At 44.3% G+C, this 26,519-nt stretch overlaps 2 protein-coding genes and 1 long non-coding RNA gene across 9 annotated transcripts; 1 reads left to right on the top strand and 2 right to left on the bottom strand.

Annotated features, from left to right (window-relative positions):
- Window positions 1–8: 8 nt before the first annotated feature.
- Window positions 9–8,303, bottom strand: cdr2l (cerebellar degeneration-related protein 2-like). 2 transcript variants are annotated; one of them, XM_061845019.1, is made up of 6 exons: window positions 7,961–8,303; window positions 7,453–7,590; window positions 4,323–4,435; window positions 3,976–4,124; window positions 3,510–3,674; window positions 9–1,808 (listed from the first exon to the last, which is right to left on the bottom strand). In XM_061845019.1, exons 3-6 carry the CDS (start codon window positions 4,359–4,361, stop codon window positions 926–928), a joined length of 1,236 nt encoding a protein of 411 aa, XP_061701003.1. In that variant the 5' UTR covers window positions 4,362–4,435; window positions 7,453–7,590; window positions 7,961–8,303; the 3' UTR covers window positions 9–925. The 2 variants fall into 2 exon arrangements, with proteins under 2 accessions (XP_061701003.1, XP_061701002.1); XM_061845018.1 differs by lacking the exon at window positions 7,453–7,590 and having other exon boundaries at window positions 7,961–8,298.
- Window positions 8,237–23,564, top strand: LOC133513928 (uncharacterized). 4 transcript variants are annotated; one of them, XR_009798653.1, is made up of 5 exons: window positions 8,237–8,374; window positions 21,448–21,578; window positions 21,693–21,815; window positions 22,556–22,674; window positions 22,750–23,511. It is a non-coding gene; the product is annotated as an uncharacterized LOC133513928 (long non-coding RNA). The 4 variants fall into 4 exon arrangements; XR_009798651.1 differs by having other exon boundaries at window positions 21,448–21,588; XR_009798650.1 differs by having other exon boundaries at window positions 21,448–21,815; window positions 22,750–23,513.
- recql5 (RecQ helicase-like 5) lies at window positions 9,634–26,510 on the bottom strand. 3 transcript variants are annotated; one of them, XM_061845014.1, is made up of 19 exons: window positions 26,361–26,510; window positions 26,041–26,162; window positions 25,440–25,961; window positions 24,237–24,333; window positions 24,043–24,154; window positions 23,797–23,959; window positions 23,602–23,684; window positions 19,056–19,268; window positions 18,891–18,984; window positions 15,849–15,885; window positions 15,684–15,742; window positions 14,268–14,338; window positions 14,109–14,196; window positions 13,856–14,005; window positions 12,069–12,622; window positions 11,162–11,225; window positions 10,889–11,095; window positions 10,717–10,789; window positions 9,634–10,558 (listed from the first exon to the last, which is right to left on the bottom strand). In XM_061845014.1, exons 1-19 carry the CDS (start codon window positions 26,473–26,475, stop codon window positions 10,419–10,421), a joined length of 2,964 nt encoding a protein of 987 aa, XP_061700998.1. In that variant the 5' UTR covers window positions 26,476–26,510; the 3' UTR covers window positions 9,634–10,418. The 3 variants fall into 3 exon arrangements, with proteins under 3 accessions (XP_061700998.1, XP_061700999.1, XP_061701000.1); XM_061845015.1 differs by having other exon boundaries at window positions 11,162–11,204; XM_061845016.1 differs by having other exon boundaries at window positions 26,236–26,374.
- Window positions 26,511–26,519: the final 9 nt, after the last annotated feature.

Below are 26,519 nucleotides of genomic sequence, written 5' to 3'. Positions count from 1 at the left end.
AACAAAAACTTGGTAAATGCTTTTTAATTAACATGTACATTGACATGACGTGAACATTTGTTCATCTTGCAATGCATGCTAGGAAGAAAAAGGCAGCAGTTATGGTGGGAAAGGTTATTGAGGGAGAAAGCAGATTAAAAGCTTTAGATGCACCTCCGAGAATTCAGAATGTTTAATGAGATGCTGTACACACTTCCATGATGCCCAACCTGTGCTACAGAATATCTGATTTCACGTCACTGATCTTGTTATGGCTTATTTACTCCTTGTCATTATCAATGTCAGTGACGGGCAGAACAAATGTTCTTGCTAAAGACGGCAAAAGGTACAATTGTGTCATGACGTGCTGCCATTTGTACAACTTCATGTTCAGTTACACATGCTGAGATTTCACACTAAGTACTCTTGTGAGTGAAGAGGGTTTTTTTTCCTCTCACCATATATGTACCTTGTCTCAAAGGTCGGGAAACTTCTTTAGAAGCAACACAGCATTAAGTCATGAGTGTATTAATATCTCAATTAGAAAAGTTTTGCACATCATATTAACCACATCCCTAGAACCTGCTTTTTCATTTGCTTTATGCCGCAAAACTAGTTGAATGAGAAGCATTCAGAATTTTCCAGAAACGAACTGTCTTGAGACAGTCACATAGTGGAACCTTGGAGAAATGAAGCAGTTTATAAATAATTCATTTTCGACAGCAGTTCACATCGGTTTTGTGGATGAACGGGAGTCTCTCCCGACTGTCAGCAGGCAAGAGGCGAACCTTGCGTTGAGGTTTTCTCCAGCTTTCTCTCACATTCCACAAAAAGCATGTTGGGTTCCTTGAGGACTCAAAATTATCTATTCTGCCGCTCGCCCAAAGTCAGCTGAGCCAGGCCCCGACTCACCTGTGACCTTTGTGAGGTCAGGCACACCAGCGGCTCATTTGCCACTTTTCCTCCCCTTTGCGGCGCTCACATCACTCTTGGTCTTCTGCAAGCGGGAAAAGATTTCCTTGAAGAGAGCTTTGTACTCGGGCGTGTTCTGGCTCAGACGTTTGTCCACTTGCTCCACCTGCCTGCTGATGCCTTCCAAGGCCTCTGGCGTGGACGGGGTATGGGTGGGAGTGGGAGGGGAGCTGACCGCTGCGGCCGCCGCCCCAAAAGAGACCATGCTGTACTCTTTCAAGGAAGGGTCCCTGGAGACGGGGCGTGACGTCTGCACCTCAGCGTGGCACAGCCTCTCTTCGTCGCGCCGGCACTTTCCCAGGAGCTCCTCGTACTTCTCCAGCAGGGCGTGGTACTGCTCGTCCACCTCGCTTAGGATGGACATGCCTCGTTTGCGCCCCGCCTGGCGCCTACCTGGGGGATCGCGGACCTTGATAACGTTCAGGGCCGTGTCGCTGCAGCTTTTCCTCACGGGGCCTCCCGGGTCACCGGCACCGACTTCACCTCCCGCGTCCATGACCACGGCTTCATCCGGCGTGTCTGTCTCGGGGCCATTACCGAGCAACGTGTCGATGCCCTCCTCCATCAGACACGCCCTGGACTTCCTCAGCAGCTGCATCTCTTGGAGCTCCGCCTCCAGTTCTCGAACTCGCACCTGGCAGCCCTCGGCTCCGAGCAGACGTTGCTCTAGCCTGTCGAACTCGTGCAGCACCCCGGCACATTCCCGCTCGGCGCCCTCCCTCTTGGAGCGCTCTGCAGCCAGTGCCGAACGGAGCGACGTCACGATGTCCCTCAAGCGCTCATTCTCCTCCTCAGCTGGCTGCCTCTCGGCGAGGTCCACGCTGCCAGGGTTGGCCAACAGGAAACCATCCTCATACCTTCCAAAGAAATATAGCGCCGCATTTAACCAGGATCCTTCATAAATTAATACTAGTCACATTGCACATACAGTGAAGAAAATAAGTATTTGGACACCCTGCTATATTGAAAGTTCTCCCACTTAGAAATCATGGAGGGGTCTGAAAATTTCATCGTAGGTGCATGTCCACTGTGACAGATAATCTAAAAAGAAAAATCCAGAAATCACAATGTATGATTTTTTAACGATTTGTTTGTGTGATACAGCTGGAAATAAGTATTTGAACACCAGTCTATCAGCTAGAATTCTGACCCTCAAAGACCCATTAGTCCGTCTTTAAAAGTCCACCTCCACTCCACGTATTATCCTGAATCAGATGCACGTGGGTGAGGTCGTGAGCTGGATAAAGTCCACCCCGTACAATCTGTAAGACTCAAACTTGTAACATGGCCAAGACCAAAGAGCTGTCCAAAGACACAAAAGATAAAATTGTACAACTCCACACGGCTAGAAAGGGCTACGGAGAAATTGCCATGCAGTTTGGTGAATAAATGTCCACTGTTGGAGCAATCATTCGAAAATGGAAGAAACTAAACGTGACGGTCAATCTCAATCGGAGTGGAGCCACGTGCGAGATATCACCTCGTGGGGTCTCAATGATCTTTAGAAAGGTGAGGAATCAGCCCAGGACTACACGACAGGACTTGGTCAATGACCTGAAAGGAGCTGGGACCACCGTTTCCAAAGTGACTCTTGGTAATACAAGAAGACGTCATGGTTTGAAATCATGCATGGCATGGGAGGTTCCCCTGCTTAAACCAGCACATGTCAAGGCCCGTCTTAAGTTTGCCAATGTCCATTTGGATGATACAGAAGAGTCATGGGAGAAAGTTTTGTGGTCAGATGAGACCAAAATGGAACCACTTGGTCATAATTCCACTAACTGTGTTTGGAGGAAGACGAGTGATGCGTTCCTCCCACGAACACCATCCCTACTGTGAAGGTTTTTTTCTGCACATGGGACAGGACAACTGCGCTGTATTAAGGAGAGGATGACTGTGGCCATGTATTGTGAGATTTGCCTTGGGAGTCCTCTTTTCTCCTCTGAGCATTGAAGATGGGTCGCGGCTGGGTCTTTCAACATGACAATGACCCGAAGCACACAGCCAGGAAAACCAAGGAGAGACTCCGTAAGAAGCATATCAAGGTTCTGGCGTGGCCGAGCCAGTCTCCAGACCTAAACCCAATGGAAAATCTTTGGAGGGAGCCGAAACTCCGTGTTTCTCAGCGACAGCCCAGAAACCTGTCTGATGTAGAGAAGATCTGTGTGGACGAGTGGGCCAAAATCCCTCCTGCAGTGTGTGCAAACCTGGTGAACCTCTGTAATTGCAAACAAAGGCTACTGTACCAAATATTAACACTGGTTTTTCTCCACTCTTCAAATGCTTATCTGAGGCTGTATCACACAAATCGTCCAGCAAAAAAAATCCTCCATTGTGATTTCTGGATTTTTCTTCTTAGATGATCTCTCTCACAGTGGACATGCACCTATGATGACAATTTCAGACCCCTCCATTGATTTCTACGTGGGAAAACGTACAATATAGCAGGTTGTTCAAATACTTGTTTTCTTCACTGCACAACAAGATGGTAAGTGAGTGAGTGAAAATTAAATGAAAAAAAATCAAATAAAATGAACCAAACACGTGTTCTGTGTCACCTTGGTGCAGCACAGAGTTCTTTGAGGCAGGGAAACGAGTGGACCGTCTTGCGGCGCTCCTTCTTCTCTCGGACGACCCTCAACTCCTCCAAAGTTCGCAGCTCCTCCAGCCGGGCTGTCAGACTGTCTACCTGACCCTGTAAGGTCTCCATGGTGCCCGTCAACCTGTACGTACACGTAAAGAAAAAAAAAAAACACGTGTGCAGAGTGCTTATAGCGTCAACATGGGAGATTTTACTCCTCAGCATACCACTGCTTGCAATGCTACAAGGACTTATTGTTACCGACTTGAATAGCAGATTTAGAGAGAACAAAGGCTCCCTCTGAACCATTTGCAAGCTTTAATTGTAGCCCCGGACACAATTTCCAGGAAGATTCTGGTGGAAGTGGTGATGCGTCAAGGAGACATGGGCAAATACCAATTAAATGATATCTTCAAACGGTGAGGCCGACTGGAGACGCTGACCTGTCAATCTTTTGCTGCGAGGCCTTGCTCTCCAGCACCAGCTTCTCATTGGCGATCTCCAACTCCCTGGCGGTCACGTCCAGCTGCTCGTAAACCTTTGCGTGCTGCTCGTTCATCTCCCGCAACATCTCCAGCTGCTTGGACAGGTACTGCCAGAATAAGAAAATGGCAAAAATATAAACATGCCTCTTGGCTGCACTGGATTTTCTTTGAACTGATCACATTTTCAGCCTTTGTGTCGCCGTGTCAGTGTCTAAATCTGCCCCGGGCCTTCAGAATCAGAAGGCCCCGCAGCGAATTTTAGGACGAGTGAGCTGAGGGCTTGCGAGCTGACAGTTTTTGTGTACCTCTATCTCGTGCACTTGCTCCTCATTGTTGATGTACATCTGCTGAAGGGAATCCTCCAGCTCCTTGTTACGTTCCAGCAGGGTTTTGCCCAGCTCCGCTGCCAAGTGCAAGTCTGATGGGAGGCGAGGGAGAGGAACAAAGATAAACAGCGGGGAAATGAGGGAAGCAGGAGAACGCAATTAGTTACAGGCAGATAAAACACACAAAGTCGAGGCTTTCTTCAGTCATATCATTCCATTCGGGGGTTGGAGCCATGACGCCGGGCGCAGTCAAGATGGATAATAGAAGCCTGCTCAATTTCAATGAAATTGTCATCCAGATACGTGAACGAGTGCTGATCCGGGTCGCAGATGAGCTGGAGCCTATCTCAGCTGATTTGGGGCGAGGGGAAGGATAGACACTGGGAATGTAGAGTTTTTGTATAACCTAACCGGATTGTTGGGGGACTGGGAGTACCCAAATTGAGCATGCGAGCTGCGCGCAGAAAGGCCTTCCTATAAAAAGACCGAGGCCGAAAGAAGCTTTACACAATGTAGATGAGAACGTGTGAGACTTGCTGGTACATTTGTGAACATGAGCGCAAATCATTTTAGGCTTCAGGATACGATGAGCAGCGCTAATGAGCTCACGAGATACGGAGCTTCTGGTCGTCAGCTCGGTTTCTCGCGGTGGCCGCACGCCTCGTTATGTCACCGCACGCCGGTCTGAAAAACGCGAGCCTGGCGAGAGGACTCGCGAACGCTGTGATGTGCTGGCTGGTTTTAACGCTGGATTGCACACAGCTCTGTGCTGTGTGTTTTAGCCCGCCATTTTCTGGACAGTATTTCAGTTCAGGTTTCTGTCTCTGTGATGATAATCCACACTTTGTTTTTCAGTTTTACTGTGATAGCCGACCCATTCTTTAAGATGCCATGAATGTATTTCACTAACAAATTATTTTCCACACACACCTACGAACCCGCAAAGGCAAATCATGCGCGTCAACTTCCACGATTCTTGTTGAAGACTGTACCAAAATTTTAAAATGTCACATAAAAGACAACTTTGAGATATTGCAAGCATTTTGTGTTACCAATCATGAACAAAAACTGTTACTAGTTCATAAAATGTATGTGTATCTAGAACTCGTGCTCATGACGTCAAAATTTTCACGGCGCCATATTGCCGATCAGACAGAACTGCTGCTCGACAGTGTGGGAGACATTGGACCAGAGGAGAATATTTACAATACCGAGACCTGATGTGCTGTTGGTTGTCACAAGAGACGAGACATATTCAGTGAGATCATTCTATGGAATACCAGCTGAAAAGATTGATGGATTTTCGGCAATTAAAGATGACGGAGGGTGCCCAACCAAAATACATACACACACCTGTGTAGCGATCAGGTAGAAATTATTCCTCTAAATCTCAAATTAACAAAAAGTATTTATAATCCCAAATTGGCTCATTTGAGAACAATGCGTGTTAAAAAAAAAAAAAAAAAAAAAAAACTGTCGCACAGGTTTACGGAGGTTAAGTGTGACCGCAATCGCTTCCATGTGCGTTCCGTTGAGACGACTCCCTCGTCTTTTTTTTTTTTCTTCCCCAATCAAACTTAATGAATGCAAGTGTGTGTAAAACAAGGGGTCATTTATTTAAATATTGGTATTTGTATTGAATACTAGCGGAAAAGATCGATGGATTCCGGCAAAGGTTAACGTGTGGCCGAACACACTTCCGCGTTCACGAGCCGTAAAAACCGTCACTATGTAGGATTTATTCCTGATGAGAACAGATCCAGCAACAAGTCTTGGTATGTGTCCAGACTTTTATACGCTTTCAAACCTTTCCATGTAAATCTCGACGACTGACTCACTCGATCCATTTGTATATCAAGTTGTCCAAGACAAGCGGAAGCGAATTAACAGTTCAATTTCTTATCGGCGTTGATTTCGGCATTAAATGCGGGTCCTCTACGCCAGGTTTATGTAATTTTTCCATGTACCATAATTTATTTTCACCTTCTAAATGTCTGACGGTATCGGACAAGACTCTGGGCGTCGTGCTACAAGACATATTTCTGTGTCGTCTCCAACCAACTTAGCATTGAGCAATGCTTGGCTTGACCGGCAATATGTCGAGGTAAACAAAAGTCACGTGATTTTATGATGTAGGTGGACGAGTTCTATATGATGAGGCAATTAAAAGATGATTATGTTTACAAATGATGTCATAACGGCTCTCAGAGGCAAACCGTAACTACAATGTGGCCCACAACACCCCCGAAGCCAACTGTCCACCCCTCACAGAGTCCTGGATCTGTCAGATTGTCACATTCTTAGAGGGACTTTCTGTGCTTCCGAGTATGTGAGGTGAGTTATTTCTGTATTCTGCCTGAACATAAAAGCATTAATGTTACGGGAAATCATAACCCATCAAACAACACACACAGAGCAGTATACTTACTTTTTGTATGATATTAATTAGCAAGGGTGGAGGAACAGTGGGCTCAGCTGGTAAAGCGTCGGCCTCACAGTTCTGAGGACACGGGTTCAATCCCGACCCCGCCTGTGTGGAGTTTCATTGTTCTCCCCGTGCCAGTGTGGGTTTTCCCCGGAGACTCCAGTTTCCTCGCACATCCCAAAAACATGCAACATTAATTGGACACTGTAAATTCCGCCTAGGTGTGATTGTGAGTGTGGCTGGCTGTCTCGATGTGCCCTGCAACTGGCTGGCAACCAGTTCAGGGTGTACCCCGCCTCCTGCCCGTTGACAGCTGGGATAGCCTTCAGCACTCCCCGCGACCCTCGTGAGGATACCCGGCAAAGAAAAATGGATGGATGGAATAATTAACAAGGACACTGGAAACAATTACACGCCTGCATTTACTGCATGTCGCGACAGACGACACTTCGGCATCATTGAAGAGTTTGTCCCGCTGTGTTGTTAGTGGAAGCAGTGCACATCAGTGGGGATGCACGTTGAACTACAAAAGCCATGAAAACAAACTTCCCGACATATAAAATTGAGATGCTAAAAATTAAAAAAAAAAAATTGTGTTCTAAAATTGTGAAATTGACCAGGGTGAGTGCAATAGTAATAAAAATTACTTGATATCTTCTTACACAGTATTCAGATTTGACTGACCTCCTAGGCCACCAAAATGTTACATAAGAGCAGCATTCCAGGAGCAAATTCAGGCACGAGCACAGCAAGAAGGTTGTGCAAGCTACTGCAGAGCTACGGAAGTCTGGTCTGGTCTGGACTGGTCTGGTCTGGGGCTGCCTAATCACATCATGCAAAGCGGGGTTGGGGGGTGGAGATGAAAACAGACTTTGGTGCAGAAAAACACCGAAGTGGGATGTTGCTGTCGTACAATGAGGAGCCACAAAGCTGCTTTGGCTCTTTGGGTCAGCAGGTAATCGGGACTTTGGGGTGACGCTGAGGCCAGCAGCAGATCCAATGGAAGCCATTCATGCATAAATTAACTGAACACATTTGGCTTGCAATTGAACTGTTTTAACCAGATTTTTTTTTAAACGCACAGGTTCAAAATACAGCATATGTGCTATGCTTGTGTGTGCACATAAACCCAATGTGATCGACTTCCAACCCCCCCACGTGAACGTTATTCACGACCAAGATCAAACCTCACCTTGCTCCAAGTCACGCTGGTCGTACCAAGGCTCCTCTTCGTCCGTGACAAACTCCTCCATTCTGCCCGCACGAAGCATCGATGCAGCCCAGCTTGCTCACCGGTGAACGGCTAATTCAAGCCACCCAGCGGCGGTGACTCCCCCGGAAGTGACAATTACCCCCTAAAAAACGTGGTGACGTGAGGACTCCCCGAGGACGTCAACCCCTTTGAGGCAACTTAAAGATCGCCCGCTATGATGGAGGAAAGCTGCTCAAAGGGTTGACATGATCGGGCCGACTGTCGAAGAGGACAATCGAGGCGCTTCTTGTGTCGCTGCCGTCTGCCTTTGATGAGCATCATGCACGTCCGCTCTGCACTGAGCTGCTGAGGCCTTCAGGGCAACTCGGGAATGTCAACAACCGAGGCCGACGGGTGGGGAAACTTCCTTACTTTGATTTATTATTTATTTTTATTCCATTGTAATTCGTATCTTGTATTTTTTTTTCTATTCGTGTACATTAATGCGTTGTTCGTTGTAATCGTTCGAACTTTTATTTAATTGATCATCTTGATATGGTCATTAATTGGACACTCTAAATCGCCCTTAGGTGTGATTGTGAGTGCGGCTGTTTGTCTCGATGTGCCCTGCTATTGGCTGGCAACCAGTTCAGGGTGTACCCCGCCTCCTGCCTGTTGACAGCTGGGATAGGCTCCAGCACTCCCCGTGACCCTCGTGAGGATAAGCGATGAAGAAAATGGATGGATGGATCTTGATATGGTCCATCTATTAGTACCACCCCTCTCCCAGTCCCCCAAGTAAAGCTCTAATATGACAACTTTTGAGTTCCAAGTAACAATTTTTTGGGGGTGACACTTCTGTGCAACTCGTAAAATGACTACAGGGCGCTTTAACCATTATGGGGGAAATAAATATTAGATCACACTTGTTGCTTCATCCATCCATTCTCTGAGCCACATATCCTCACAAGGGTTGCAGGAGTGCTGAAGCCTATCCCAGCTATCAACAGGCAGGAGGCGGGGTACACCCTGAACTGGTTGCCAGCCAATCGCAGGGCACATGGAGACAGACAACAGTCGCACTCACAATGACACTTGGGGGCAATTTAGAGTTTCCAATTAATGTTGCATGTTTTTGGGATGTGGGAGGAAACCAGCGTGCCCGGAGAAAACCCACGCGGACACGGTGAGAACATGCAAACTCCACACAGGCTGGGGCGGGATTTGAATCCCGGTCCTCAGAACTGTTATGTCAATGGTTTACAGCTGGTCCACCATGCCGCCCACTTGTTGTCTTGTTGCCTGACTTCTTTTCAGGATAAGCGGGTCAGAAAACTGATGGATAGACATTAAACACGATGCCCATGCAGTTATAAATACATCCCAACCAACAGGAAATTTTACCCGATGGCTATTTGACAGTGTCGGGAAGTTACGTGAGGCATCTGAAGGCAGCACGACTGGTGGTGACGTCACCCTTATGATGACAGCATCGCCCCCGCCCACACTAAGAGCCCCCTCCCACAAACATACACGGCAGTAATGCATGTAGTGTAGTCAAGCTCAAGACATTCGGCTTTATTATCACACTCTGTAGATTCTACAGGTTGTGAAGTAAGATAGTAAATTATTAACAAAATATACCCCCCCTATGCCCAAAATATAAACAAAAAGGGAATAGCACATTTCCTTCCTTACAAAACAAAACGTTTGAACAGTAACCACGAAACGTCAATGGTCTTCAACAGTCAAATAAAGCAGCAGTAAAAGTGCGTGACATCTCTCAATACGTTCCAGACATTTTGAGATGAAATAATATTGGATATACATATTTCACCCGTTTAGTTGTTCATTTCTTCAAAGGCGTAGTGCAGTCACACGAGGAAAAAATAAAATAAATTCAAAATCACATTACGTGATAGGTTGCACATTACAATGTAAAAGGTTTTCACATTAAAATGTAAAACATTTGACTTCCTTATTTGGCTAACCAAAATACAGCAATTTCTTCCAGTTCAGGTTTTTGTGTCTCATGTATTAAAAGTTACCACTCATACCTAAGATACATGTTAATATGACAGAGGCCACCTCTGTGTCCGTCCCTAAATCCAGCTTGGCAAGATGTGAGAGACCACAATGTCGCAACAGGAGGACTGAGACCGCAAGACCAACTTTTTCACATTATAACGTGAAACTTAACATGTGAACATAATGAAAGTCTATCACATTTGCCCATGAAACCGAGGACGTTATAATGTGATACTGAACCATTTTAATTTTTCCCAGTGTGGCAGCAATACAACTTCCGGACATTTCACGATTAAGTGGAAAATGTCCCAAAAGTTTTTATTGCTTGGATTTTTAAAGCTGAATTTTCGCATCAGCGAGTTTTTGCACCGAAACCCGAGCTCGCGTGAACAAGACAAGTTTAGGCACTAACGGAAATCCCCAAAACCGTTCATTTCCTCATGGTCATTTGCTGATTGGGGGTGGGTTTACAGCAGCGCGGCCTTCTAAGGTGCTTCCAGTCCGCCTCGCTCTCGCAGCGTTTGACACTGCAGAAGAACTGCTTGATGAGCGCCTTGGCCTCGGCTTTCACTGTGGGCCAACAGAGACAAGTGAGAAGTGCGGAAATGTTCACGAAGTGAAAGCACAGTTCTGTTCCAATAACGGCGATGCTACACAACAAAGAACACGATGAAAAGTATGTCAGGAGTGCTGTGACCCAAAAACGCCAAGTTCTTCCCTCATCTTACCTTGTCCCTTTCCAAGATTCCTCCCCTCTGCAAGAAGGTGCGACAAGTAGCGAGCGAAGGACTTGAACAGTTCCTGGTGACAAATAGCGTGACATGTGACATAATGCAGTTCGGGTCATATATGTCCCTTTGGAAATTTGGAGGCATTGCCCCTCCCCCTCCCCACTCACACCTTGGTGGCAAACTTTCCCTGAGTGTAAAAAGGGTCCAGATAGCGGACCACCACGTTAGCCGCCTCCTTTAGCGTCACGGCCGTCGTCGGCTCCTGCACGGTTTGCACGGTTGTCGGCTCTAAAGTGACTCTGCTGCTGTTCTTGTCCACCAAGCGGCCTCGCTTCGCCGGACGAGGGTGCGCTTGTGGGGCTTCCGGAGCGCACACCTGCTTGGAAAAAATGCCGTTAGTTCCGGAATTGGGAACGTGTCCTAAAAGCTGCCGGGGACCCACCTCTTGTTGATCAGATGCATTGCGGTCTTGTGTTGTGCTCTGTCTTGAGTGGAAAATGAAACCGCTGCAATCAGTACAAGTGCAAAAAAATACATATCTCCGCTAATGCTTTTGTCATCTACAAAATCACAAAGTACACAGCAAAAACAGGCCTCATAAAAACAAGTAATTAATTAAAGAAATTATGAACAGTTGGTATTTATACAATATACACCTCTAGGATTAACGTATTTGTTATCCATCCATTTTCTTTGCCGCTTATCCTCATGAGGGTCGCAGGGAGTGCTGGAGACTATCTCAGCTGTAAACGGGCAGGAGGCGGGGTACACCCTGAACTGGTTGCCAAATTGTCAAATTGGGCACATAGAGACAAACAGTCACACTCACTATCACACCTCGGGGCAATTTAGAGTGTCCAATTAATGTTGCATGTTTTTGGGATATGGTAGGAAACCCAAACAGGCACGGGGAGAACATGCAAACTCCACACAGGCGGCTCCGGGATTGAACTCGGGACCTCAGAACTGTGAGCCCAACGCTTTACCAGCTCATCCACCGTGCCGCCCCGTATTTAGTCATATGATGCCAGAAATAAAATCTCTTTTGGCTCCGGCACTCTGGCGACCCTTGTGAGGATAAGCGGCTTGGAAAATGTACGTGGACCTTATTATGATATTTATGGGGGTGGGGGGAGGTAAGAAGATGAAATAACACACACACACACACACACACAAAACTGCCTGGTAAGCAGAAATAATTATCCAGACAAGGAACTAGCATATTTTGTCTTGATTTGCCATATTTCATCTTGGTTCCAGCTTAGTTTTTGTAGTGTAAACGTTCTCATCGTTCCTAATCAACAAAGTGGTGTAACAAGAGTGTGTCTTTAAAAGTAATAGAGTACTACCTGGTAGAGTGGGGCTTCAGTTCCGACGTCACTGCTGCATCACTGTCGTCATCTATCACGATGACGTCCAGTCTGGTCTGTGTTGACTTCTTATCTTGAATCCTTGGCTCCATAGCACCACCTCCTGACTGCAGAATGATAGGCGAGTGCTGCTCCTGGTTTGGCTCGCCCTCTGAGATTCTTATTCTGGTCTCCCGCTCCTGCCTTTCCTTCACTGTTTGGCTCTTCTCAAAATAGTGAGAAATAAAACGAGAGCTTTTTGCGGCTTCCTCCAGCTTTTGCTTCTTGCTCACGGCTCTGCCTCCCTTTGTGAGGCTGCTCGAGGAGGAGGAGGTGGCAGCAGCGGCGTTCGCCCTCGCTCGGATAGATGATGTCACAGGCAAAGGGTTATCCGACCATTTTCTTTTTAGCTCCTGTTGAATGCCACCCGAGCTCCCACTCGGTGCTCCCTTAATAGACCCGCTGTCAACCGGGGAGTCTTTCAGCAGATGTTCTGCAACCACGTGGGGGTTGGAGGAGCCCCTCTGGCCTGCTCCAACTCTCTTCCGCTTCATCTGGAGGAATTACAAATCAGAAAATATAAATATTACATATAGTGAACCCCCTTCCGATTTGTTCTTCATTTGTGACAAACTCACTAGAGATCTTAGCACGTTTGTGATTTAAAAAAAAAAAATGTTATCCAATAGAAAATCCACCTATTTGTTGCTTTTTGCTCAGATCAAAACCATCTCGAATATTAAATACAGCTTTGAGGTCATCTTGTAGTACAGCAATAATTATTGTACATGGATGAGAATGACCCATTTGGAAAAACACTGAAAATGTGCCTTTGGGCACGATTTTTTTTTTTTTTAAAAAACACACTGTTAAATGGTGACCTCTGGTTACTTCTAACAGTGTAAATACAGGCCAATCATAACATTTTGAAAACTTAAAATATGAGTCCAAACAACCAAAATAATTTGTAATGTATTAATGTAGATTGAGTGAAATTTATATCAAATAGGCTACTCCACTTACAAATTATACTTCAGAAGTAAGTACACAAGTAATTTGTTTCTCTCTCTCTCTCTCTCTCTCTCCTCTCTCTCTCTCTCTCTCTCTCTTCTCTCTCTCTCTCTCTCTCTCTCTCTCTCTCTCTCTCTCTCTCTCTCTCTCTCTATATATATATATATATTATGAGAGAGAGTTTTTGTTCAAATCTGCGCGGTTACACTTTTTTCAAGCTGTGCCCATCTGAAACAGTTATTTACTGCGCGGTTTTTATCAATTTCCCTGGCACGATCTCCATCTTTTCGCTCCAAGACTTTCGCCATACTGCCAAACGTGGCGACCGTTCAATAACATATGCGTACGTATGTCTATAAGTTATAACTATGCCGTAGTAAACAGAATTCTTCTCTATGAAATGTTAACATCAGGGTGTAAATACCGACGAAATACCACCAAGATGCTGCTGGAAATCGGAATGTTCTCGTTATTACAAACACTAAATTTAATGCAAACAGATAGCAATGCCATTTTCCGCTATCACAGCTGTGACTAATTTCACGACAAGTGTTGCTGATGGATGCTGACGACCGATCTTGATCACAGCCTCGCCCTACGTCAAACCGTACCCAAAATTTTCTCAACGGATTTACACGTTTCCCAAAAATGACATTTTCAGCTAAAAAACTCGGAATTCCACGAATCCGCGGAAAATTCTCATCCCTGATTATAATAATGTTGCACCTGATGGAAATGTTATTCGAATTGTTTTTGTATGAGGTCTGTCAACTCACCGAGTAGACCTCAGACGCAGATTTAAACCCATGAAGATCATTAGAAGAAGTCGAGGACAAGGCTTTTTCTTCCTGTTTTAGGATGGCCTCCCCATCGCTGAGGCTCTTGCTCCTCTCTTTTTCGGCAGGTACTTTCTTCAACTCGGACACCTTAATGACAAAACCATCTTCAGTTCAAAATACTCGTTGTCATTCCGGTACAAACTTTGTTTTCCCACGGAACACCAGCCAGTAATGTGGGGAGGGGCTGAACCTTTTTTAAAATTGCCGCTTTGTACAAGTTGGAAGACTTGCTTCTCTTGAACACCTCGTGTTCAATATCCACAGCTGAGGATAGAGGACTGTGACAAGAAGCACCATAATTACAAAAAAACAAACTTCATAAAACAGAAGTTTGCATCAGTATGCTTACCCGAATGAGTCGTCTTCTCCCTGGCGGCCGTATAGTGCTTCTTCCAAGAGTGCCAGGCAGTGCTCTCTGGACTGAAATACAAATTATATATTCTATGTTATACAAAACAATGTTGCACAATTACACACACACACACACATAAAAAAAAAAGATACTTTAATTTCTTTCTGACTTCTCTATGAGCTACAATATTAGATATACAGGGATTTGGATGGGTGGCACGGTGAATCAGCTGGAAAGCATTGGCCTCACAGTTCTGAGGTCTCGGGTTCGATCCCAGACCCGCCTGTGTGGAGTTTGCATGTTCTCCCCGTGCCTGCGTGGGTTTCCTCCGGGCACTCTGGTTTCCTCCCACATCCCCAAAACATGCAACATTAACTGGACACTCTAAATTGCCTCTAGGTGTGATTGTGAGTGCAGCTGTTTGTCTCCATATGCCCTGCGATTGGCTGGCGATCAGTTCAGGGTGTACCCCGGCTCCTCCCCCTTGACAGCTGGGATGGGCTCCAGCACTCCCCGCGACCCTCATGAGGATAAAGTGACTAAGAAAATGGATGGATGGATGAATTTGGATGAGATGTGTGAAGTTGAAGGGAGGTGGTTCACTTGCAACATGTCAATCACGAGGTTGTCCCATACACAAAAAAATGTAGTTGGTGGCGAGTTGCCCTTTATGCACTGTGACAAGTACGGCAATACCACATATAATCCAGTAGATGTCGCAATGGCAAGGAAAACCTTCGTTACTTCCATCTGTCCATTTTCTACACAGTCCTGTCATCACTGCTGAGCTGCAGCCTTTCCCGGAAGAGTTGCTAGTCAATCACAGGGCACATAAAAACAAACAATTTTAGAGACAAACACGACGTTCATGTTTGTGGCATGTGGGAGGAGGGCTGGGATACCTGGAAAAAAACTCACAGGCCTAAGGAGAACATGTAAACGGCACACAGGAAGGGAGGAGCTATGCTGAGAACCTCAAATCTCAGAGCTGTGAAACAGACCCGTTAACCACTAAGTCCATTTTCCATTTTGTTTTGTATTCAATACAGCGTAGTAATATGTAAATCCATACAGTTGTGTACTGTTCTCTATTTGTCTCATTCCTAAATGTGTGACTTTGTCTGCTGCCAATAATTTATCAGTGGGAACCCACACAAATACAGAGGGCCATGTTCCTCCCGTGCAAACAGTAAGTTAAAAAGTCCAATATGTACCACATTAGAAAAAAATTGAAAAAAAACCAACAAATCTTCACATTTAGTTTGCCGAGAGACGCACTGACTCGTCAGTTTGTGGAGCAAAAGAAAGTTGAAGATTGCCTTCTCATGACTCCCAGCGCAAGAGTCGGTGAATTCTGGGAACTGTGATGTGATAATTAATGCCATCGCTGTGAGGAATGTGTTTGTGCAGTACCTTGACTGGCAGCTTGGGGATCCTCCGACTGCCCGCCTCTCTCAGTGGGCAGTCGGCATCTACAGCAACATGGCCAGAACGGAACAAATGAGCCAGAGGGTTCCTCAGAGTCACGATAATCATCATAAGAATACTAATAAAGATGAATAGATATTCAGGTTTTACCTGGAGGAATAAAGTCATCCTCCTGGTTGTCAGGCGCCTAAAGACAAAACATAATGAGGATAGAATTCAAAGATGACTTGCACAAAATGCAGCAATTAATTATTCAACAGCTATTTTGATAATCAGTGAATTGTTTAGAGCCCTTAAAATTGTCCACATCCTCTGATTTCAGCCTCTCAACAGTAAATATTGACTGATTTCTGTAGTCCTCCGTCAAGGCAGACTGATTATCTTTTTGTGTTGAAGAGAGTAATCATCTGCTTATACTTTGGAAAACAATGTTCGCATTTTTTACCCTACAATAATTATATGTAGCCAAACCTGAAGCGGCCTCCGAAGTCAAATGTGCATATTAAAAAACCCTTTGCATTAATCAATACCAGAGGAGTAGTGCTCAGTTTTTAAAAAAAAAAAAAACTTGCGTGATAGTGCTTATTAATGTTTATTTGGTTTTCTTTAATCGATAAACAATACCAAATAATAATCAGGTAACAGTAATTTCAAAAAGGACTTTGAAACACAAGGACGTAAAAACCCTCAAACACTAACTCCGGCCTTATTGGCCCACACCCAGGACCAGTCATGTTACAGTATTTTGTCGTTTTTACAAAATACTAACAAAACTAAAGTGTTGAAAAAAGCTTGCTCTCTTTCATGACAGCTTTTTTCATAGTGGCGGGGGTCCTGAAAATGTGTTTCACATAAATCATGCCAACCACATCCACTGCAAAATAGATGCATTTAATATAAGAATCCAAAAGGGATCAGGAGAGAGTCCCCCATAAAACACTCCACTTTCACCGAAATAACAACAACAACAAAAAACGTTCCATGTTCAACGGCTAAAGCTAATTTAGCAGGCATAAAATGTGTTTTTTGTTATTTTTCTGACGCGGGTGAGCTTCCCTTGAAAGTCTTCTGGCACCTCCAAGGGAAGGTTCTGCTCAAAATCCTAACTAAATGTTGCCACAGGAAAGCATATTCCCATAAGAATACTCAAGGATATTAAAATGTTCTAATGTACTGCAACATGCACAAGTGTCATGCATATGTGACCCCGATAGAAAAACTTTGTGAAAATAAATGCCTAACAAACAACATCAGGCCTGGAAAAAAAATTCTTAGCCTACATACAATGGATACCATATGACAAAATTTGGGGGAGGGGCGTGTAAATGACATGTTACTCCATGTCAACAAAGTGATCTGACTCTTTTTAAAAACCATGACAAAGCTTTGGTTCCAAACTTATTTCAGACGTCAAACCGAATCGAGCTTAAACTTTCTCCGTGAAAAACTATTGGCTCCCTTCTCAATTTCTCATACTGTATCTTTGGATAGTTTCCCCACTTTTATCATCAAACCAATGTAGATATCAGAGAAATATTACCCAAGCCAACTTAAAATCCTGTTTTTAAATGGCGACTTGGTTTATTATGGGGGGGGAGACACGAAAACTTTCATTTTGCTTTCCAAGCAACTCAGAAGTTGACTTGCTGGTGTGATTTGGATCGTTAGCCCGCTGCAGAACCCAAGTGCACTCCAGCATGAGGTCAAAAACTGATGGCTGAAACATTTTCGTTCAGGATTTTCTGTTAACAGTTTCATCAATCACAGCAAGTTGTCCAAGTCTTGAATGAGGAAAGGAGCTCAAGACCATCACATGCCCACCACCATGTTTGACTGTTAGTATGACCTTCTTTCTTCTGAAATCCTGTGCTATATCTATGCCAGACACACACCTTATAAAAAGCTCAGCTATTCTTCCAAAGGTCTTGGGAATCATTCAGACATTTTTTTTTTATTGTAACAGTAAACCGAGCCTTTGTTGTTTTTGGTCAGCATTGTTTTTTGCCTCGGAACTCTGCCACGGATGTACCTTCCTTATTGTTATAAAAACTGACCTTAAGTGAGGAAAGTGAGGCCTGCAGTTCTTTATGAGCTGTCAGGAGTTTCATTATGGCCTCCTGGATGAGTCATTACTGTTCACTTGGAGTAATATTTATACGGCAGACACCCCAGGGAAGGTTCACCACTGTTCCATGTTCTTTCCCTGTGAGGGTAATGGCTCTCCCCATGGTTCGCTGGAATCCTAAAGCTTTAGAAATGGCTTTTGTCACCTTTTCCAGACCACTAGATGTCAATTACTTTATTTCTCGATTTTTCTGGAATTTCTTTGAATGGATTATTGTATAATTTTGTTGCAGCAATTTTAGATCTTTCGTCGGTCTTGATTTTGTCGAGGCAGATTCTGTGTAAGCGATTTTTTTGATTGAACAAATTTGGGTGCGATCCTTGAAAATAAACCCAAAAATGTGATTATTTAAAATTAATTAATGATTTAACAAGGGGGTAATAATTTTTTTCGTGTGTGTTGGGGTAACTGAATTTTTTTTTTTTTTTGCCTCAATAAATGAAATCATTTTAAAACAGCATTTTAAAATTATTTCACTTGAAAATATAACTTAATATAATACTCAAATATAACTAAATTTGAGACATATTTCTCTCATATTTACAGTTGTTTGATGATTTTAAACAAACTACTTTTTCACATCAGTGTAGATGATCTGTGATACTGCAAACTTAAAAATTCATTTTTCTGGAACAGTATTTGCGTTCCTCCTTTCAACCTTTGAAATTAGCACTTTTGACAAGCAAAATGGGATAACTTTAAAAAAAAAAACATACCAAAAAAAATAAAATTATCTTTCGCTGTAACCTTGGAACTGATTTTGTGTTTGTTTGTACTTAATTTTCACAATCTAAAAGGACTGCGTACGCTGTCTGATGATATTAATCTGTACAAAAAATGAGCTAAGTGACAGCTACAGTGGTGTAAACTGTCCAGACCAGGTCCAGTTGCTGAGAATTAATTTTTTCCCCCCCCTGTGCTGTATCGGTGGCCTCAGTAGAGGAGCTCAAGATGCTGACAGCTGCTGAACATGTGTTGAAAGGCAAAACACATACAGTACAGTATACTGCAAGCATAGACGATTTCAGGAAGGGAACCTGCAAAGTAGTTTGCATATGGATGACTACCTTCCTTAAGGTCATCTGCCTCTTGAAGAGATCAGAGAATTCCTTTTTCCTCTTGGCTTCGTCGTCACTATTTGTTTCCCCTACTTCGTCATACCTAAGAGGTGCACAATGTCACAAATCATGCCGTGCAAATTTAGCAAATCAATGTGACAAACGTTAACCTGCCTCTCAAACCCGTAGCCCTTCTTCCCTCCTTCATAAACCTCCGGATTAAAACCAAATGGCTTCTTTGGTTCTTTGGGCTGAACCGCAACGGCGGTGTTGACAACCGACTCCAGTTGCGCTCGGACACCTTTCGGGTTGGAACAGTAGTCGCAAGCACCCGCGCAGTTCGGTGGCTGGTCCCCAAAAAACTTGGAAATGGTGGCGTGTCTGCAACTAAAAGAAACCAGACAATGATTCGGAAAGTTAATTTAGTCGTAGTTGTGGCCCTGATTTAACATCTTCATGAGCTTGGGTCTACCTGATGATTTTTAAAGGTCCACTGTTATGCAATGCATGATTTGTAGTATGTTATTAATGAAAAAACGGCAGCCGGTATGGATCTATCGGGTTTTTCACCCCAAAACATGATTTTGACGTATACAGCTTTTTGTAACTCCCGCCATGAAAATCTTCTCGAGGGATTTGACTTCAAGAAGAAGCAGGAAGTGACGTACAGGGCAGTAGCGCACTCAAGCGGTTTCATCTGATTATACTAGTTTTACCTCCTGGAAGGTAGCTCGTTGTTCCTTCCTGTTAGCCAAAATGCCATCTCATTGTATTGCTGGATATTGCTCGAACACCCGGGAAGATGGATTCGCTCTTCATACTTTTCCAAAAGACCCGGTTCGTCATGAAAAATGGACTGCACAGGTGCAACGGACGAGAGCTTTGTGGGTTCCAAATGACAGGTAGGTGTGTATACAGCTACTAAAAAAAAAAGAGAGGGGGTGGGGGGGGGGTAATCCGTAAGTCAGCGGTCCTAAATGTGTTGATGTGCGCATCGGAAGGCTTCCGTGCAGCAGCCGCTGAAGGACGGCCTCCGCAGGCTTTGTGGATCACCCATGATCACCCATCCCTGGCGGTGATCCACAAGGTGATCCACAAGGGGATCACCGCCAGCCTTGTCAACACGGCTTCAGCCGGGGTGGCTTGTCGCGGCGCCGGGCCGTGGTGGCTCATCCCCGCCACGGAAGTGGATCGGACGGGGAGGCGGTTTGGCCCCGTCGTCGCTTGCGGTTGGCGTTGTTTTTATCACCGCCGCACGGAGGTGGATCGGACAGGGAGGCGGTTTGGCCGCATGCAGTTTGGCCGTGATCCGCATATCATCTAAGTATGGCTCGATACGATAGGGTAATATTGCCCCGGTCACTTCACTCAGTTGTGAGATGTCATCTTGTTTGAAAAGAGCTTCCGTGTCAGAAGGGGTGTGTTCGTCTCCCATAGTAGGTGGCGCAGCGTGTTTTCAATACTGAATGTCCCAGCGTGAGGTCACGGACAGAAGATGCAGCCTTTTATGGCGACCACTTGGATGTTGTCGAATGACACTTCTCCAACTTTGCGCATGGATGACGTGCTCTCCGCTCATATTTATTTTTTCATATAGACATTGAAATGAATAATGTTATATGTAATTTTCATTACAATTTTCATTTTAGAATGTCTGTAGGGATGACACTTGGCCTTTAAGTGTAGTGTTGTTCTATAAGATCTTGCTCAATATTTGTATACACAATCAAACAGGATTCCCTAGACATATCCTTTCAGAAATTAAAGCTAAAAAACGAAAATGGTAACATACATGCATCATTATAGAACTTTGACCAGAAATATTGTTTCCTGATTATTTCTGACAGATGTGAGGATTGGCCAGCCTTCAGGCTCCCACCGATACACCCGGATCAAGCTTTTCATTGCAGGGTGTTGCAAGATGGTAATGATGAGACATTATAGAAGGAAAATGACAGACACGTAGAAGTAGTAGTAGTTCATCAGTGAAGAAAGCAAAAAAGAGATTCAACGCACTACAATACAGTGCTGTGTTGATAACTGTAAATCTGCAAACACAAATGGCGTAAATGACTCCCGGCTGGTTTCAACCACATTTTTTGAAATGTCGCCTTTGTTTTCTTCCCGTTCCACTCAACATTCCAAAGTAGCGTGGGACGAACATTTCTCTGTCCACCAAACAATTGACTGCAGGGAATTTAGCTCCACCTCCATATTGCTTTAGAGTGCAGTTGTGCTACCTAGCGTGGAAGTTGCTGACAGCTTCAACCCTTAAGAAAAAAACTGCATGAAGAAAGATGAGAGAGGCCATGTTGACAGATTAAGTTTTGTTATAAAACAAATAAAATGTAAACTGGTTACACTTTACTGTTTATATAGAATTTTATATCGAACAAGCACATTGTCTTCATGTTCTCCGCCTAAATTTCTATACTGCCTCACAAAAACAGGCATCACAACTCAGTGTTGGAGCTGAGGTTATGTAAGTGTGTACGCACACAAACGCACACACATTAACAAAGGCGGTGCTGGGAGCCACATTAAAAACATGTGGGCTACCTTGCAGGAAAGCAGGACGCCGTTGACAGAGCCATGAGAGGAGAGAGAGAAAGCGCTCCCACAAAGGAGGTGGGGAAAGAGAGAAGCCCATAAAAAGACTCTTTGCTACTTCCAGTTTGGACTGAAAAACAAACTGCAGTAAGTAGGAGTGAGTATACTTCATTAACAACTAAAACTAAAGACAACGATGACGAAGATGGAAGAGGGAATGAAAGGCAGCACACTGGTTTTGTGTTGCGTTTTTCCTTACAGATTATCATCTGAACCTGAAGAATTCTATCTCCTAATCCCGGTATGAGAAATAATCTCATGCTTCATGTATGGAAAACTGGATGATGAATTTCTTGTCCCGGCAACAAAACTACAGATATCCAGGTAAGATTGCCAGGGAGTGACGCCATGCCATGAACCCGTCTGCTCATTATTGAGTTTTCAATGCTTGAGAGTCAGTCTGGAATTGGCTCAGAGTGTGAGGAAAATTAAGACTAGCATAGGTAGTGGTTCTGGTATTGGTATGTTATCAGGTGCATTAACAATAAACATCTCTTTCTGCTAAGAATGAATTTAGCTGTTTCCGGGAGTCAATTGTGATTGATGGATGGATGGACAGGTGGTCGGACAGACAGACAGAATAATAGCATTTGTAGTCTAAGTCCTCTTATTTGTGGATTCCATGCAGTTTGAAACTAGTTCTATTTAATTTAACTCTTTTGTGTATTGTTTCATCTTCTTTGCTTGTTTTTTATTTATTTTTTTGCATGCAGCGTGAGAAAGGTTTGGGAAATACTGTTCTAACTTCAATTATCCATGCAAGCATTTCCGATAACGCACATCCTGTTTCAGAGTACATACTTGTACATCTCTTAATTATCAACGAAATACAAAAACACATCAGCAGAGCAACCTTAGATGTATAATTTCTTTTCAAGGAAAAAAAATAAATCTATCTATGTACCAGATGGGTTGATATCCTGTTTTGCACTTTCACAACACTTTCCTACTTTCCCTTTCTTTAAAAAAAAATATCACAGAGACATAGAAAAGTAAATGAACTTGATTCTATGCAAACTACTTTCTTTATAGTATTCAGACGGCATTTATTGTTCCCTTACTAGGATGGACCTCAAAGACCAAGCAGTGAATCTTCTAAACAAGATTTGGGCCAAACTGCAGGGTTTGCCCAATGCCAGCCCCGTCGAGCTCGGAGCTTTCTTCATCCTCTTAACATTCATCTGTGAGTCTCCGCTCCCTGGCCTGAATATGAATCTGGGTTTCTGTTCAAGCTGATTGTTTATTTGCGCAAATGCAGTGGTTGTTGTTGCCATGGCCGTCCTGATCTGCACGACATACTGCTGCTGTTGCTGCTGCCGCAAGGAGAAAAGGCAGGGCGCAAACATTTGAAGGCATCTAAACTACACCCGTCTTCTACACCGCTTATCCTCATTAAGTTAAGCTAAACCACTTATCAAACTTAAAAGACAGGTTTGCTCCGAGGTTGCTCAGACAATTCGTGACAGGAGTGCTGCCCGTGCAAATGCGGTCAGGCGAGATGTGTCCAGGGGGCTCGAAGAGGCCCAGCCCTCCAACAACAAAGCAACTGACACCAACAGTGATGTCTTGACTGGCAGCCTAACACACCCTCTGAAGTTGACTGTCAAGACAATCGGCATTCCTTGGATCGGTCATGTACAAGAAAATCTCTCCTGGCTGGACGACAAGACATACCCAACCAAATCATATTTAAACAAGTATACACGTAAAATAATATGGGGTAAGTCAACAACATGATTTAGGTGAACATGTTTTTTTCTCCACCTTTCTTATTTCAGAACAACATGAAGTACATTCACATTAAAATGTTTTTAACTGCCTGCCTTAACTTCATAACTGCTGTAAGGAATGATGTTTATTGTAGTGAGCTGCTTTTGGAGGACATCCTAAAACCACAAAGTTGTGCTCATTGAGTGGTCAAACCTGCCATCTGCTGTACAAAGAAGGAAATAAATTCCTTTCCAACTCGAACTTAGTTATACAGTATTAAACATGCAGCCAATGCATAAAACAAAGGGGTTGCTTTTTTTTTGTCCAAGATATATTATCTTGAATATTAAAGTGTAAGGTAATAAAGAAAGTGTATTTCACGTGTGAAGTCTTTACTTACCTCTCCTGCTCACAAAATTGCACCATGGCCTCAAAGTCTGTCATAGCTGATTTGTCTGATTCTTTTGCAAAGTTTCGTTTTTCCTGCATTCGAAAGTTAAGACATTTTAAATGATGTTGAAAATTACAGAAGCGCTTCTTTTAAAAAAAAAAAATAATTAAAAAAAAAAAAAACTTGAGGCATTTATATACTGACCCTTAAACGAGCTATCTCCTTATTGATGAGGAACATAATTTGATCTTTATCTTTCCGGGAGTAGTAAATGCGACACAGGGACGGCAGCCCGTCTCTTCCCGCTCGCCCAGATTCTTGATAGTAGCTGGCCATGGATTTTGCAAGGTTCCAGTGGACGACAAACCTGTGGTAATAATGGAAAGATCTATGAAGCTACATCTTTACTGAGAGAAAACAAGCACACAATCTACAAGTTTACTGGTTTACCTTACATTAGCCTTGTCTATACCCATACCAAAACTAACGGTGGCCACAATGACAACCACTTTTCCCTGCATCCAGTCACTCTGGGCCTCCGTGCGCTCTCCCGTCTTCATACCTGCATGTAAAAAAAAAAACAAAACAAAAAAAAATAACCACTTGATTCCAGTCCTTAACTCACACAGAGGAAAAAGACTTACCAGCATGATAAGGCTTTGCCAGGACACCAAGTTTGGTTAGCTGGTAGGCTACGGTTTCACATCCCTCCCTGGTCCGACAGTATACGATCCCACAACCCTATGTAAAAACAGTCCATATAAATAAAGGACCAAATAATACTGGTCTCTGTTCTAATAAACACCTTGTCATAATTATTGGCCCATCATCGAATTCAATCATTAATGTTGCACCTCAAAAAGACATGTTTGTTCATCCATCCATCCATTTTCTTCTACGCTTATCCTCACGAGGGTCGCGGGAAGTGCCGGAGCCTATCCCAGCTGTCAACAGGCAGGAGGCGGGATACACCCTGAACTGGTCACCAGCTAATCACAGGGCACATGGAGACAAAACACCCGCACTCACAATCACACATAGCATTTTAGTCCAATTAACGTTGCATGTTTTTGGGATGTGGCAGGAAACTCACGCAGGCACAGGGAGAAGATGCAAACTCCACACAGGCAGGTCCGGTGTTGAACACGGGACCTCAGAACTGTGAGGGCAACACTTTACCAGCTGAGCCACAGTGCCGCCCCCAAGTTTGTTCACCTTGAGAAAAATTAAATGAAATGAATTGATGAGGGATAAATGTAGATAATGGACCAAAGGGCCCAAATTTGGCCAAAATTATTAAGTATTGAAAATCAGGTATCACGCGGCATGGTGGCTCAGCTGGAACAGCGTTGGCCTCACAGTTCTGAGGTCCCGGGTTCAACCCCGGACTCGCCTGTGTGGAGTTTGCATGTTCTCCCCGTGCCTGCATGGATTTCCTCCAGGCACTCCGGTTTCCTCGCACATCCCAAAACATGTGACAATAATTGGACATTCTAAATTGCCCCTCGGTCTGATTGTGAGTGCGACTGTTTGTCTCCATGTGCCCTCCGATTGGCTGGTAACCAGTTCAGGGCCTACCCTGCCTCCTGCCAGTTGACAGCTGGGATAGAATCTGGCACTCTCCGTGACCCTTGTGAGGATAAGCAGCAAAGAAAGTGGACGGATGGATTAGGTATCAAGAAAAGCTCATGTGCAGCATAAGATGGGTGTGCAGTATGTACTAAAAATTGTCTATTATAATAGATGACAATCGAATCCCACTACCAACAACAACAATTGTAATCGCTGAGAGTTCCACAGTGTTTTTCAAGCGACCCAAGGAGACTTATTGATAACTCTTTACCAACCTGTCCATTACAGCCACCGCCAAGAGTAAGCGCCTTCTGAATGAAGGCATGGAGGTGAACATAGGGATTTGAAAGCATCTCGCTGAATATGACGTCATAGTGCAAATTACAGCGAAAAACTGGTGTAGTGAAAGAGAGCGGCAGTCGCAGCTTCAGGGACTGCGCAATGTCGTCTTGGACGTTTTTGGGTGCTGTTGCTGTGAGCGCTACACAGGGAACCCCAGGTATGCGAGCACGCAAATCACCAAGCTTGAGGTAGTCTGGTCTAAAATCATGACCCCACTGGGAGACACAGTGAGCCTCATCCACAGCCAGGTAGGACAGCAGGCCCCGGGAGCACAAGTCAGTCAGGTAAGGTTGGAATGATGGAGACGCTACCATCTCGGGTGTGATGTATAGTAGCTTGAGTTTTGGCCTTGCGGCCTGCAAGTCAGCAAGAATCGTACGACGGTCGCCCACTGCAACCTTGGAATTGATGGAGCACGCAGGGATGTTCAGAGATCTCAAGTGCTCCACTTGGTCCTGGATGAACAACACGGACACAGTGTTTGGTGCCAATGAATTAAAGCAGATTAAAAAGTGGTGATGAAGCCAAACTGACCTGAATAAGAGCAAGTAACGGGGAAATAACCAGAGTGACACCTGCGGCCATGACAGCAGGCAGCTGATAACACAGAGACTTTCCTGCCCCAGTGGGCATGCACACGAAAACATCTCTGTCACCTACAGGAGGACACGCCATTAACCTTTTTCACAACAACAACCTGTCCGAAATATTTCATGTCGCTCTTCATACCCAAAAGATAGGTAACACTGTACTTTTCTTCTTGTGTTAAAGCCTTTAATAAAGGGACTAATGCCTAGCAACTACAAGAGGCATGCACATTAAATAATTCGGAAATGAGCCCGTTTTGAACTCACCTCGTAAAACTGCCTTGATTACATTTTCTTGCACTTTTGATCTAAAGTTATCGAACCCAAACTGTTTTAGACAAAATTTTAAAGTTGTTGTTTTCGTCGTCGCTTGCGCCTCCATTTGCAGAGCTCGGTGGCTGCGTCCCACATTGATGACATCACAAT

The sequence above is a fragment of the Syngnathoides biaculeatus genome, chromosome 16, assembly GCF_019802595.1.
Source record: "Syngnathoides biaculeatus isolate LvHL_M chromosome 16, ASM1980259v1, whole genome shotgun sequence".
Taxonomy (NCBI): Eukaryota; Metazoa; Chordata; class Actinopteri; order Syngnathiformes; family Syngnathidae; genus Syngnathoides; species Syngnathoides biaculeatus.
Note: the sequence above shows the minus strand (reverse complement) of the source record. Positions and strands in the feature narration are given on the sequence as shown.

What these genes read in the sequence shown, in the direction of transcription:
- recql5 (XM_061845014.1), bottom strand. Translation starts at nt 26,475, where the DNA reads ATGGAGGCGCAAGCGACGACGAAAACAACAACTTTAAAATTTTGTCTA. An exon ending in CGTTACTTGCTCTTATTCAG is followed by an intron (nt 25,962 to 26,040) that starts GTCAGTTTGGCT and finishes TTGTTCATCCAG; the next exon opens with GACCAAGTGGAGCACTTGAG. An exon ending in CTGAAGCCCCACTCTACCAG is followed by an intron (nt 11,226 to 12,068) that starts GTAGTACTCTAT and finishes TACTGATTGCAG; the next exon opens with CGGTTTCATTTTCCACTCAA.
- cdr2l (XM_061845018.1), bottom strand. Translation starts at nt 8,039, where the DNA reads ATGCTTCGTGCGGGCAGAATGGAGGAGTTTGTCACGGACGAAGAGGAG. An exon ending in AGCAAGTGCACGAGATAGAG is followed by an intron (nt 4,125 to 4,322) that starts GTACACAAAAAC and finishes TTATTCTGGCAG; the next exon opens with TACCTGTCCAAGCAGCTGGA. An exon ending in GAACTCTGTGCTGCACCAAG is followed by an intron (nt 1,809 to 3,509) that starts GTGACACAGAAC and finishes TTTCTTTGGAAG; the next exon opens with GTATGAGGATGGTTTCCTGT.